The sequence below is a fragment of the Sorex araneus genome, chromosome 1, assembly GCF_027595985.1.
Source record: "Sorex araneus isolate mSorAra2 chromosome 1, mSorAra2.pri, whole genome shotgun sequence".
Taxonomy (NCBI): domain Eukaryota; kingdom Metazoa; phylum Chordata; class Mammalia; order Eulipotyphla; family Soricidae; genus Sorex; species Sorex araneus.
The window spans coordinates 55220404-55236330 of NC_073302.1; the positions used below are offsets into that span (position 1 = coordinate 55220404).

A 15927-nucleotide genomic window follows, 5' to 3' on the forward strand; every position below is an offset into this window, starting at 1 on the left:
CTATGAGAAGCATACATAATACATAGTTAAATTAAACTGTCATACTGTAATGATCCTGATTTTTAAAAGTGAGTTGTGCTTACCCCAGAAGAGCAGGTAAATCATAAGAAAAATAAGTCCTAGAAATAAACTGAAGAAGCAAAACTCAGGGGGCTGGAGATATAGTACACAGGGTAAGACTTGCCTTGCAAGAACCTGGGTTGGCTGCTTGCAAAGCAAAGAGCCTTAATCCTTGTAGGATATCTCCAGATTCACAGGAAGTGTTGGGGTTTTTTTTGGTTTGTTTTGTTTTGGTTTGGTTTTTGTCAGAACATAATCACTTCTCAGAAACTTTACAAAATAGAAATGAATTAAAAAACTTATCCAATTCTATTCCAACTTAAATATCCTCAATCACAATCTATATGCCTTGGAAATCAAAGCTCCTCATGAACATGCAGGCAACATGGACATCTCCCATTATGAATAGAGATGCCAAGTCATATTGGAAGGCCCTTTACACCATTCTACAGGATGGGGCTGAGAAGCTGAGAATGTAAAACCACAGTTCAAGGAAAACTCTTAACATCTCATCTGTTTTTACAAAGTCGACTTTGCTTTACAAGTCTTGAGGGTGTACGTAAACTTTATTGACAAAGACTGTTCTATCCTACATCTTTCTGAAAATGTCTATCATGCTGAATACACACCCTAGTTGTGCTTCTTTACAGAAGCTGGGTACTGGGTACCACTACTGTATATCTTGAATGAGATTTTCTGGGGGGTCACCAAGAAAGTTGTGGATGTGGTCTCTTTTTGGGTAGAGAGAGCCTCTTCTCTCCTATGGGCTCTTCAAGCGGACAATCCAAATATCAGCCTCTATAAACAGACACTACTAGCATGGCAAAAGTCAGTGTCTCAGAAGATAATAGAAGATACTAGATGCACCAAAATAAGAGCACTGTTTGGTCCCCAGAGTGGGGTTTAATCTCTCAGAGGCAGAGTGCTTTTAGATCCCAATATCCCCTATGATTTGACCAAACAGTACCTTTGTACTATCCCAGGTATTTGTGCCATTGAAATTAACTGTTTTGACATTTTTAGTTTAACACTTAGTTACCTAATCTACTTCCATAATGAAAACAGCTCACTCAGAGGTCCCAAACTTATTTGGCCTATTTCCCCCATTGTGCAAAGAAAATTATACAGTGTAGCCCTGCAAATATACCTTCTTTAAAGGAACAAACAGAGAGTGTTCCCCAATCATACTGAAGGCTACTACCATGCCCCTGGATTATGTCAACACCCCTCAAGAAGTAACATCACCCACTTTGGAAAACAGAGTTCTGGCTGACACTTTGTTTATTATAAGATTTAATTAAAGTTCACTTTTGAGTCAATATAAATAATTTAATAATGTGTCTTGCATTTTTAGGACTTTCCTCAAAATAGTTATTATCAAATACAATAACAAGAAAGTTGCTTCCTGATTTTATCCTGATAATCATTTTATTGAACTTAATAAACGGAGAAGGAAAAGACTAGCCAAAAAGCCTATTATTTTAAATGTGAAATCTTGATAAAAGGGAAGTGAGCTCCCTGAAGCCACCAATTGATATGGCTTCTATACATAATATAAAAATAGTATTTGTAAAGACCATGCATCAGAGGGCTTGAGAAACAATAGGGGAAGGATTGAATTATTCAACATCCATTTTCAGACAGGAGCCTAAGAAATTTCAAATACTTTTCTATCTCTGCCTTACTAATAATATCCACAGGTGTCTTATTTGGGGCTCTCCCTTATCAGCAGCAGCAAGTCCAGGAATCCACGTCTTATTCACCAACACAACAGTTAAGGCTGTTGATCCCATGGTGCACCCAAGGATCAACATTACCCTGGGTATGCTGACTGGAACCTACTCCTTTTTATCCTAGTTGAAAAAGATCACTAGAAACCAAAGAAAAGTAATAGTATTAAAAAGTGACACTATTAATAACAAATAGCTTGCTACAAAACTCAAAATAGAAGATGATCTAGAGGTGTTTTACTAGAGGTGGAATTTACAATAGGTAAAATTTCTGGGTTTATTCCCTATTTCAACTGTAGGATGACATTACTTTGTCCTTTCCCTCCTTGCCACAAGTATCTTGTCCCGGTTTTACCCAGAGTTTAGGCTTACCCCAGTCACACCCATCAAGGTGTTCCCGAATCTCTCCCATCCCTTTGTTTAGCTATAATCACTTCTCCATGCTCTCTTCCCCAAAAGAGTTAATCCTCGGCTTTCCCTTAATCCGACTCTGCTAATTTGCAAGGTCAGACCTTCCTAGGATACTGAATTTATATTATATAAGTTAATATTGCCTTTCTCCTCTTCTTGTGCCTTTTGAATTATTTACTTTAAAGCTATGACTGTTTTGTATAGACACAAGAAGACAATATTATGTTTTTATAACTTGGGAATTAATTGGCCTCGAATATTCCTCCCGGGCATCTGCTTTCTCCACTTAAGCCTCAGTTGCCCTCAGTTCCTAGCACCCCAAAGTAGGGTCCCCGATGTGGGACGGGAAGGATCCAGGGCAAGCGGTGAGTTATGTGCTACCCTGGCATCGAGATGGGCCTGGCCAAAGTGCCTAATTCTTAACTACAAGTTAAGAGCTTGATCATAGACAAATGCTGTCATGATCCAATAGTAATTATGAGACTGGGACTCTGCCAGGGATAGGAAAGACTGATCTGGCCTGAGCACTGTAGTCTGAGATTGAGATGGCCCCAGGAGAGCAATTCTATAAGCTTTAATACATCTCTTATTGTGTCCATACAAAATAATTAATATTATGAATTCTTATATGTTTGCTGGCTGAGGAGAAGAGAAACACATTCATGGGACTCCGCCCTTGGGTGGATCCTCCTGCTGAAAGAGAATTAAGTACTAGGAGAAGCATCCCCTAAGGGAAAGGAACCTTACCCTATTGATGGGGACCACACCTATGTGTATGCCCCAACCCCCTCATGCTGTGGAGATTTAACTAGGCTGTAAGAGTGGGTTGGGGGCCAGATCCATGGGGCAGATCCACGGGGAGAGATCCAGGAGAGCGGGAGAGAAGCGGAGGGAGAGAATGAAATAAACGGATCGAGCAACCAGTTTGGCCTTCTTCCTTCTTCCTTCTGTCGCCTGCCCTCAACTGACAGCACACACAGCGGTTCTGGGGCACCGGACGCGGGCGGTGAGACAGAGCCGCCTAGAGAGCCCGCAAGTGCACTTGCCCCTCGGCGAGCCTTAGTTTTTTACATTCAACAGAAATTTAGAAATTTCTAAGGTTCTTTTGAAAAACTAGGTCTAAGAGCTTAAAGCCCCTTCTTAGATTGAGTTTCGCCCTATCTCCCCATAGTTTCTACACATTAATTGTAGCTCTGCCACTTGGGGTGGGCTATAACGATCCAACCCTAAATGAAGACTATGATAAAGAACTGGCCTTTCTCCACTCAGGGCTCTGCAAATAATGCAGTCTTTCCCTTCAAAAAAAAAAAAAGAATGGTATTTCTCCCCATTTTAAACTCAAAATCCTGTTTTTACTAAATCCTGAGTTTACCACTTTTTAAAGTAGCAATCCTGGAATTATTACTTAATTCCATTTGAATTAAGATGGTCTATAGGTAGGCACATGTCCAAATCAGAATGCCTTTCTGTTTTCTCAAAAGTCACTTCCCAGGTTACTTTTCATAACTTTTCATCTCCAGAAAGAGATACTAGACCTTTGGACTGAATTTCTGCACTTCCCACATATGAAGGACAAAAGAAAATCTGAGAATTTAGTTCAAGCAGTCTCTTCTCTGGGAAGCACTGATCTATACACCCACCATTAGATCTTTCAAGGAATCTTCCCAGAACACTGACTACTGTATTTTGTACTTATGTTAGTATTTGCTCCATTAAAACCGGAACAAATTATTGAAGGCAGAAATGTGCTTTAGTCATTATTGTATTCCTGATGCCCAGCAGAATACCTTGGCACATGAAGGATATTCAATGTCGAGTAATGTCTGGTAACTACATTTAAAAATATAGTATCACTACAAAAACAGAAGGAGAATGGTGGTAGTAGAGGGCCTTCAATTTCACTCTTGAAAAAAAAAACACTTGCAGCATTCCAATGAACAACTTCACAATGTCTGTACCATGGTAACAAATTTAGCTTGTACTTAATAAAATCTGTAAGCAACAGACACCATTTAAAATTAACATGAAAACAATTTCATGCAAGACTCTTATGAGGAGAGAAATGGGTCCCTGCAGAACCAATACTGCCATGGATCCCCCACCCAATCATCTGTGGCAGGGAAGATGTGGGAGACCAGAGACAGAGATGGTGATTTTGCTGAATCTCAGGGGGTGAAAGCAGGGTAAGCTGATTAGAGAAACACCTTTAGGAATACATATTTTTCTCTCCCAGTACTGTTGCTTGCAGCAAACCTCTAGTTTATTTAATTTTGTTATCTAATTGCACCTTAGAGGACACAGTTGAACAGTGGTTTCTCTAACCCAAATGCCTCATCACCAGAAACTGAGTGTAGACAGGTTTCTCTCTCAGACATAGGATTATTAAACTAAATTTTTTGTAGTAGACATGATAAGGAGACATGCTAATTGTAAATCATTGCTTTCCCAATAAAGGAAAATATATACCATACATTTGGAGATCTATACCATAAATATAATTTCAGATGTGTAGAGAACACAACATTTGCGATTATAACCACATATAAAACAAAATCTGTGTGGACTGAACTGAGATAAGCAATTTCTATGCTGCACTAAAATCTCATTTTACTAAAGCATAAACATAAATATATATAAAAGTATCAAATTAGCTTTATTATAGGAATGCCTAGAGTTTGAAATAAAAGCCTAATTAACCATTTTTTAGAAAACAGAAACAAACCTTTCAGAATCAGAGGGATATCTGTGAGTCTTTGCCTGAAGGAAATATTTCTAAGATATTTTATTTCAATTAGTTTGTACAATTGCCCTGCATTCAAAGGCTTAATTGGTTGCCTGGTAATAAAAATGTTTTTCAAATTTCCTATTATTTTCAGTTTCACTTAACAGAAAACTACTGATGCAGTTTGTCTCTCTAACTTAGTACCTTTAGCTCTGGCAGAGACTGGAAGCTGGGTTTAAATTATTCTTCCTCAGTTCTAGGTTTCTAAAACCCTGACTAATCCATCATTAACTGGATGACACTCTCCATGTGATATTAATCTAAGTTCTTCCCAGGAATAGACTGGGAGAAAGAGAGGTAGAGGAAAATACATTTATAGGCAAATGAACAGAATCATAGACTGTTCCTAATGAGGGTTGATTAGTTCCAATATTATAGGGTTTGATAAGTCAAAGTCACGTTATTTGGGGCCAGATATATGAGAATACAAAAACTCGGATGCTGTAGATGAGGAAGGATATAATACTATTTCAAGAACTAAGAACAGCAATGTTTACCAGCTTTGCTTGAAAATCTGACAGTGATTAAAACTGTCAAGAGATGATAAATAGAGAACAATGCAAACTTGAGTCCAGCGGAGCAAGTGGCTACCAGACATAATGTGTAAGAGAGTGACTTCCCAGACATCTGGTTTAGACCCAACACTCACATTAAAACTCTTCTCTAGTTGACACCTATCCTATCAGTCAGTTTAATCTTAAGAACTTAACTCGGAAAAACCAGGTGACTAAACAACACAGTCTCATTTCATAAGTCCTCCTCTGTCTTTCCCTCCTGACTATCCCCCTTTTCTTAACTACAATTGGCTGTGCTCAGGGCTTGCTCTTTCTTCTGGCACTCAAGGATCACTCCTGATCAGGCACAGGAAACCATATGGGGAAGTTTTGGAGTTTGAAGCCCAGATCAGTTGCATGCTTAGATAAGCTAGTATCTCTCTGGCCCCCAAGACTCCTTTCTTTTGTCAACTTATATATTCAAGCACAGGAAATCAAATGGGGCCTATCCTTTTTTTTATTTGCTGTTTCTTTTCCCATAAATATACTAGGCTCTGCAAACCTTTGATCTTCCACATCTTAAGTAAAATAAAGGCCTCCGTTGGCCAAATGTAGTTTCTAGGTTTCATAGACTTGTGCCATCCTCTCTGCTTCTGTAATGCTTTCTATTTCCAGACCACTAAAATTCTTCATACAACACAATACACAATCTTTACCTTAAGCCTAAATACCACTTGCTGTGAAGAGTCTCGATGAAAAAAAAACCACAAAGTAGCAATCATCATTAGAAAAATGAAGGATAGTATGTTTTTACTCTTTCCACCCCCACTTTTTTGGGGGATCCTAGGTGTGTTGTTGTTGTTGCTATTTTGTTTTTGGGCCACACCGAGTGATGTTCAGGAGTTATTCCTGCTTCTGCACTCAGAAATTACTCCTGGTGATGCCCAGGGGACCATATGGGCTGTCAGACATCAAACCCAGGTGGAGACACATGCAAGTCAAGTGGCCTACACTGTACTATTTCTCTAACCCCATTCTCACTTGTTAATAATCTAATGTTTCACAAATAATTAATTAAGAGTTATATTTTTAAGTACATGATAAGCTCAAGTAAGTTTAGCAATGTCATTTTACTAGGGTTAGATATTAAAGACCCAGGTACAATTAACTAACTTGTGTAGTAAGTTGTGGGAGTGGAATATGAGTAAAGGTTGCTCAGGCTGCACAACCATGGTATCACCATAAGTTCTGGCTGCCACCACTGGCTGGCACAGTTTTGTTTGAGGACATTCTAACACCAGACAGTGATGCAAACTCTCCCAGGAACATTTGGGAAGGCATTCCTCACCTTCCTTTGCCCCCACCTCGCCTTACTCTATGGACACGCTGTAGCACTGCACTGTCATCCCATTGTTCATCAATTTGCTCAAGTGGGCACCAGTAACGTCTCCATTGTGATACTTGTTACTGTTTTTGGCATGTCGAATACACCACGGGGAGCTTGCCAGACTCTGCCGTGCGGGCGAGATACTCTCAGTAGCTTACCTGGCTCTCTGAGAGGTATGGAGGAACTGAACCCGGGTTGGCCATGTGCAAGGAAAGTGCCCTACCCACTGTGCTGTTGCTCCAGTCCTAGCTCCATAATATCCCTATTTGGATAAGGGATCATAAAATGATTAAATGATTGAATAAAAAACATTAAGAAAAGTGCATACTGAGTTTTGTTTTGTTTTCAGCCATACCTAACAGATTTCAGGAAGTACTCCTGGTGAGACTCGTAGGATTATTTGGGATACTGAGAGTCAAACTCAGGTTAGCCGAGTTCAAAGCAAACATCTTTACCCCTTAATAACATTTTACTTTCTTTGAGGCTGTGTTGTTGAGATAGTAAAAGGAATACAGATAATTTTTTGTTTATTTTATATACACAATTTAAGGAGAATACTTTTAAGATTAACAAAACTGTGAGCAGGGGCAAAAGGGAACCTGGGGCCATTGGTGGTGGGATATGTACACTTGTGAAGAGATGGGGGTTAGATCATTGTCTGACTGACACTCGATCATAAACAACTTTATGACTCTGTATCTCAACAACAACAAAAGATTACCAAAAAAATTCTCTGCAACCAGTGTAAAGTAGGGCCCCTTTTCTTCCTTCTCTTAATATTCCGGACAGGGGCCGGAGCGATAGCACAGCGGGTAGGGCATTTGCCTTGCACGCGGCCGACCCGGGTTCGATCCCCGGCATCCCATATGGTCCCCCAAGCACTGCCAGGAATAATTCCTGAGTGCAAAAGCCAGGAGTAACCCCTGGGCATCGCTGGGTGTGACCCCCCCAAAAAATATTCCGGACAATCTGATAACAGGGGGAAGGCTGAATGGTGACAGCTTACCCTTTCCATCTCCTTGAAGTCATCGTCTAGTTTGGTTCCTTCAGCTCCTCCAACCTTCTCACTCACTTTCTGTAGAAAAAAATTCAATAAGGAGAATTACTATAAGTAAGTTTTATTTCAAAAATGTATTATAAGTTTGAAGGATATTCATGAATAACAAAATCTCATGGCAATTCCCTGACATAGGTTGGGCAGCTTCATTGTATTTTTCAGGAGGAAACTGACTCAAAGTTTAAACAACTTGCCAAAAGCCAGGCATCACTTGCCAAAAGCCACACATCTGGTAAGTAATAAAGCAAGAATTCAAACTAATTTTATGGTTTCAACCTCAGTGTTCTTTCTGGTTTATAAATCATTATGCAACTACTGAATAACCCAAATTTTCCTCTTGAAAGTTCTGAGGGTTAATGGAACAATAATTATTCACTTTTGATCACAGATTTCTAAATGTTGCCTTGGTAGAAATGGCTATTTCTTCAACCTGTTCCTTAATGGACTGTTGAACAGATAATAATATTCATCTATCAAACTGGTAAGAAAAAAAAATCACTCAAGCTTAGTTTAAGGTAAGAGAACTTAAATTATATTCTCCTACAAAGCTTTCTCTAGTTGTTTACATCCTTATATAAAATAGTACTCTATAAAAAGTTCCCAGAGCTTAAGAGCTCATGTACTCAGATCCAGGAAGCCCAAAAGGTCCCAGCTAAAACAGAGCCAAATATATCCTAACCATAATAAAAAAACCATAGAGATATAATATAAAAATTCACAAGATCAAAGAATTAAATTATTTACAAAAGAGAATCCCAAAGATTTAAAGCAGACCAATCAAACAAAGCCATCCAGGCCCAAAGAAAATGGTGGCATACAGTTTAAAACAAAATTTAAAAATTCTCAATTAAATGAACTCCTCTACAAGAATATTCGACCCATCCAGACTTCCATTCAAATCTGAAGAAATAATACACAATTTCAAAGATGAACAATTCAGGAACTTCAAGGACTCAAAAACAACTTCAAAAGAAGAACTGATGGGGATACTTTAAGGCAAGATAAACCCCACAAACACACCAAACTTATACAGAAAGATGGCATAAAACCACATGACTATAATCTCTTTCAATGTCAGTGGCCTAAATGCAACAATAAAGAGACACAGAGTGGAAAATGGATTAAAAAATTGAATGCTATGTTCTATTGCATACAAGAAACACATTTTAATAAAGCAAAATATGACTCAAAGTCAAAGGTAGGAAAGTCAAAGGTAGGAAGACAATCCTTCAAGCAAACAATTTACTCAAAAAAAGGCTGAGGTGGCCATATTAATATCAGGTGACATCAAATTCAGGCTTAAAAATATAAGACACAGAAAGGGTCAATTCTTATTAATCAAGGTATATATACATGAGAAAGAATCCACACTTCTAAACATTTATTCACCTAATGAGGGAACAACAAAATACTTGAAACACCTGCTAACAGATTTCAAGGAGGACATTTATATCTACACAATAATTGTTGGAGACTTCAACAATGCTCAGTCACCTTATAATAGATAAACCAGACTAAAGCTCAAAAAATGTGAAAAAAGGAAATGCTGGTTTTAAAGGAATAAATGGAAGATACAGGGTTAGTAGATATATATAGGGCTTTTCATCCCCCAAAAGTCGATTTCACATTCCTCTCCAGTGCATGTAGGGCATTCTCCAAGACAGACCACATGCTGAGCCACAAAGCATTCCTCAAAAAAAAAAAAACTATACAAATTGCATAGGGTTTCTTTTCAGACCATGACACACTGTAAATAGAAGTCAATCACAAAGAGAGATAGAGAATTAAATTAAACACCTGGAAATTAAACAGTTGACCACTAAAAACCAGTGGATTAGAGAGATAATCATAGAGGAATCAAAATTCCTGGAAACAAACAAGAATGAGGACATGACCTACAAACAAGAATGAGGACATGACCTACCAGAAGTTGTAGGACACTGCAGAAGAGGCATTAAAAGAAATTTTATAACCAGGCAAGAAGGAAGGGGCCACATACATAGCTTCATTGCATAGCTTAGGAAACTGAAGAATGACCAAAAAATGAAACCTATAGCAGGCAGATGTTGAATTATGAGTTTTTACTTCCTTTAATAGCCATTGACTTCACAATCTTAACAGCAGTCTTCCTCTTGTAGCAATTTCAATAATAACCTATGTCAGTGCAGTCAGCTTAGTTCATCTCCTTCCAAAAGTGCCCCTGCTACATGGTTTTGTCTTTTAAGTCACAAAAGAGGTAACAATCCCATTTTGGGGTAGCTTATATTTATCCTTATCCTCTTATAGAAGTGCATTATTTCAGTCATAAGGACTACTTATAGAAGAGATAATCCCTGAAAGTTCCAAGAATATGAATTTTAGCACAATTCTAGCTCTCTATACACTAAATGCCATTCATATTTAAGCAAAATAACAGGGAAGAAAGGTGTGACATGAACTGACTTCTCTACTGTCTGTGAGGCATAAAGTTATTATAAAAACTAAGGGGCATAATTAACACAAGAACATGTTTTGGAGTCAATGAGATATTCAGTAAATACTCATTTTCTTTTCAAATCAATTAACTATATCTAGTGATTATATATCTATTAATTTTAGATTTTTATTTGAATAATTTTTATTTACAATACTGTTCCTGACAGGGTTTTATGTATAAAAAGTTCCAACACTACATCTTCTAAAAGAATTTTCACTTCATTTACCATTATCTCAGTGCCCCTTCTCCATCCTATGCTTTTGGCATCTTGATTTCTGCCATCACTTTATTTCATTCCTCTTTATGAAAAACTCTGAAAAAATTACAGCTATTTTTGACCTAATTAAATCTTAAAGATCAATGATTAAAACTTAATAAAAATGATAGTAACATCTTTAATTTATGTAAATGATACACATTTTCACTTGTACTGCTTCACATAATATGTATAACACAAGAATTCTATAAAGTAAGTATTATGCTCATGCTGCAGATGTGAAATCTAACTACTGCATAAAGCAATTATCCTGCCAGTAGTAGAGTCTTTTCCAAGGAAAAGATAGAACCACAATCTTTTTTTTAAAATTGAATCACCATGAGAAAATTTACAAAGCTTTAAGTTTAAGTATCAGTCATAAAATGATCAAACACCCATCCCTTCACCAGTGCACATGTTCCACCACCAAGAACCCCAGTATACCTCCCATCACACCCCCGGCCCCAGCTTGTGTGGCTGATGATTTTCACTTTACTCTCTCTTTACTTTGATTACATTCAATATTTCAACAGGAAACTCACTATTATTATTTGGAATTTCCCCCCAACAACCAGACCTGCCAGAAAGGCATCATTTGATAATTTGTTTTCCATTGCTGACAATGAAGAGCATATGAGGCCACTGTTGTGGCCGCGTAGTTTTGGATTTCTGGTATTTTAGTAATTAAGTCCAGAGAAATTTCTGCCTGAAGTCACGACACAGCAAGCTTGTACCTCTATTTACTGGGCTCTAAAATATGGCGGTCGCCACACCGCCACTACTGCCACCGCCAAAAGGAAAGGCCAAGAGAGAAAAACCTTTCCCCTCCCGGGGTGGCACGGGGCTGTAGCTTAGTTCACAGTCTAGACGCATTTCTGCAAGAAGCCACTGGGTAGAACCACAATCTTAACACAATTTTCAGACTTTTCCACTTTGGGTTGAAGAGCTGTCCGTGGTGCTACCCTTTCCTCCCTAAAGTTCCACTAGTTTCATATGGTGATAAGCAGATTCTTGCTTTAATCCTTGTTATCATTTACCTGCTTACTTATCCAGGATCCTAGATGGTGCTAATTATAAACCACTGAGCAACTTCAAATATCAGGCTTTGTCTCACATAACTACCATCGTAACTAAAATGTTTGCATCAACTGAAAGCTGACCTAGCAATCAATCAGCTTTGTCTGCTTTTACAAATATTTTTACTAAGCCAGAAATGGAGGGAGAGAGGACCTAGAATTCAGTTTAGAATCTCTCCACAGGATTTGTGTCAGTGACTTTACATTTGAAGTTGTATTAAGTCTGGTAAAACAAGGAACAGAAGAAGCTTTAAAAATTTTGATAACAAATTCTCTCTATGACCAAAGAAATTTTACCATTAATCTTAAACTATTTTTCTCTCAGTCATTTTTCTGCAGTGATTAAAGTTTTTTAATTACACATATCACATATTCCTAAAGTATGTGGTTTTGAGTTAACTTTGGGCTGGAAAACAAGTTTAGTTGAACTTCAAAAATAAATGCATACTACACAACATCAAACATCAGTTCTGCCTTTTTCCATGATCAGTGAACTCACTATATTACAAAGTACCAATCTGATAAATGAAAATACTATTATGTATGTCTGTATATCATATACTTTATAAATGATATTTATTTTTAATATTCACAATAAAATCATATAAATAAAGTTTGTACTATTTATCATTAGAAAATCTTGTTGATTGGGGGATTACTTTATATTTTGACTATCCCTTTAGAGCAAACATTGCCCTCATCACTTCATAAAAAACCAAATGGTCAATGTAACATTTTCTATCCTGTATTTCTAAGCTGAAAGAGATTTTAACATTCTTTCTTTTACCATAACTTTTGTATCCATCAACTTTAAGGTTATCACTACGATAGCTGGATTGCTGTATAAAATGGGATAGTCTGACCATTAATGAATTAGAAATAATATTGATAACTCAAAAAGGATCCAATTCATCTTTTTGCTGGCTTTAAATATTTGGTTTAAAATACTTCCTCTTTATTTATCTGAGAGTGGTGGGGGAGAGAGAGAAAGAGAAATGAGAAAAAGGAAGAGAAAGAGTGAATAAGTATCTTTATCTTACCAATTTGAGAACTGTTTGGTGAAACAGTTCACTAAACACACTAACCAAGGATAGTTAAATATGGATACTGGCCTGGTTTGTTGGCAAATAGGAAAATGTTCATTCTAATTAGAGTCTTAGAGAAAAGGGAATATTAATAAGAACACTGCTCTTGGTGTTTTAAGCTTCAGAGGATCTAAATATATCAAGACATTAAATTAGAAAATTAAACAGAGGAGACATAAGTATTGATTCATTTCTTAGAAGTGTTGTACATGTTTTCTCATACCTCTACTTAAAATAACATTATTGAAACATCTACCATTTTATGTGTAAGAGTTCAAACAAGAAATACAGAGTTCCTGAGTCCATCTGTCTGATATTAATTTTTATTTCCTTTATAGAATAAAATTTGTTTGAAAATAGTGTACTCTGTTATTTTACATAAGGTGATGTCTAAAAATTATTCTTATGGTATAATCTTTATATAGTTTAATATCACTGTCCCTGTATCACTGTCATTCCGTTGCTCATCAATTTGTTCGAGCAGGCACCAGTAATGTCTCCATTTTGAGACTTGTTAACTGTTTTTGGCATAGCAAATACACCACAAGTAGCTTGTCAGGCTCTGCCATGCGGGCGATATACTCTTGGTAGCTTGCCGGGCTCTCCAAGAGGGTGGAGGAATCGAACCTACGTTGGCTGAGTGTAAGGCGAATGCCCTACCCGCTGCGATTAATTTGACTGCTAGTTGTGAAACTTATCATTTATTTAAATAAACATCAGCAAAACTTATTTGAATAAAATAGTGAAAATGCTGGTATTCTCCATGCTGCTAAAATCTCAGGGCTTGGATGAATGGAGACGTTACTGGTGCCCACTTGAGCAAATCGATCAACAATGGGATGACAGTGCTACAGTGACAGTGATTCTCCATGTACCACATAAAAATAGGCCCTCTATTAATACCGCACAACCAAACTCTCTTAGTTAACTTTGAAAAACATATGTATCTATTTTTACCTATTACATTCTCTATAGTCTTTGTATCACAGTCAAATCTCAAGTTTTTCATAGTCTTAACTAATCGTATTTAAAACTAATCATATTTAAAACTAATCATATTTAAAATTCATTTTGTTTTGGGGTCTCACCAGGTGGTTCTAAAGGTTCTGAGGGTATAAATCATATTTAAAACTAATCATATTTAAAAATTCATTTTGTTTTGGGGTCACACCAGATGGTTCTAAGGGTTTCCTCCTGGCAGGGTACAGAGAACATATGGGGTACCATGGATCAAACCCAGGTCAGCCACGTGTAAGGCAAGCACCTTACTCGCTGTATTATCTCTCTGGCATTCAGTAGAGTTTTGGAAGTGAGCTACAATGCACTGCTATTAAATAGTAATATTCATATCAACAACATTAATATTTTGGAGGCAATACTAAGTCAAAAATGAAGCAAAGACTGATTACATGAATGGTGATCACTTGCAAGCCAATCATAGGAATGATAATTAAAAAAAATTAACAAATTTTTTTACTAGTGAATCACCATGGGGTACAGTTACAAACTTATGAACTTTAGTGTCTGCATTTCAGTCATATAATGATCGTTTACCCATCCCTCCATGAGTGCCCATTCTCCTCCACCAATGTTCCCAATATCCCTCTCACCACTCAGACCCTATCCCCCACCTCCCCACCCCACTTCTGCAGCTGGGCATTCCCTTTTGTTCTCTCTCCTTTGGGGTGTTGTCGTTCGCAATAGAGATATTGAGTGGCCATTGTGTTCGGTCTATAGTCTACTTTCGGTACGCAGTTTTCAACCTAAATAGGTCCTCCCAACATCCTCTAATTGGTGTTCCCTTCTCTATCTGAGCTGCCTTTTCCCCCAGCATGTGAGGCCAGTTTCCAAGCTGTGGAGCAGAACTCCTGGTCCTTATCATTACTACTCTTGGGTATTAGTCTCCCATTCTCTTATTTTATATTCCACAGATGAATGCGATCTTTCTATGTCTGTCTCTTTCTTTCTGACTCATTTCACTTAACATGATACTTTCCATGTTGATCCACTTATATGAAAATTTCATGACTTCATCCTTTCTAACAGCTGCATAGTATTCCATTGTGTAGATGTACCAACGTTTTTTTAACCAGTCATCTGGTTAAAGATGTAAAAATCATTTATCTTAAAAAAATAAAAGAAATATAATCAACTTATCATTATTATTTAGTTTACCATACCCTTGGCTGGAGCGATAGCACAGCAGTAGGGCGTTCACCTTTCATGCCTTTCATGCGGCCAACCTGTGTTCGATTACTCCGCCCCTCTCAGAGAGCCCAGCAAGCTACCAAGAGTATCACACCCTCATGGTAGAGCCTGGCAAGCAACCCATGGCGTATTGGATATGCCAAGATCAGTAACAACAAGTCTCACAATGAGAGATGTTACTGGTGCCCGCTCAAACAAATCGATGAGCAACAGGATGACAGTGACAGTGACCATACCCTTAATAATAGTTTCTCATGGACATAATTCTAGCACCACACCCAACACCAGTTTATCTGTTTTCCTTCTCCAAAGACCAGAACCACCCCACTCACCGTCAACTCAATTGAATAAACTCATGTTTATAACATGTCTTGCATCTAAATGTGTAGAAATCTTGTCCTATGCTATTTTCCCTCATACCAAATAAAGTAAAATATACAGAACCACAGCAAAAGATAGTTTAAATGAATGGCCACTGTTCCCATTCCAAAGGATGCTGCACTGCTTTGCAGTATTGACTCATCCTCTGTCAAATAAGCTGTCACCACTAAAAAAAAAAAGATATGCCATCCTCTGGAATCCATAGTTTTGACCTCCATCGACAGTCAAATATCAGGGATGCTATCTCTTTTGCCAAGGCATCAAAAATCAGATGGGCCAGTCATGTAATGCGATTCAAAGATGACTGTTGGACTAGAGCTGTCACAGACTGGATTCCATGGGACGTCAGAAGACCTCGTGGCCGCCCACCAACTAGATGGTCAGATTTCTTTGTCAAATCTCTCAGTGAACGATTTGAGGCTCTTTCTGTTCCTGGAGCTAGCAGGTATCATTGGCTACACTGGCTCGTGACAGGTACAAATGGGGATGTTACTGGCGCCCGCTCAAGCAAATCGAAGATCAAC

At 37.8% G+C, this 15927-nt stretch overlaps 1 protein-coding gene across 1 annotated transcript in view; it reads right to left on the bottom strand.

Annotated features, from left to right (window-relative positions):
* The window catches only part of SH3GL2 (SH3 domain containing GRB2 like 2, endophilin A1), a 214630-nt gene that overhangs the window by 47700 nt on the left and 151003 nt on the right, over positions 1-15927 (bottom strand). The window contains exon 2 of the mRNA XM_004600170.2: positions 7871-7939. Within this exon, the coding sequence (XP_004600227.2) occupies positions 7871-7939 (69 nt within the window). The remainder of the gene's footprint in view (positions 1-7870; positions 7940-15927) is intronic.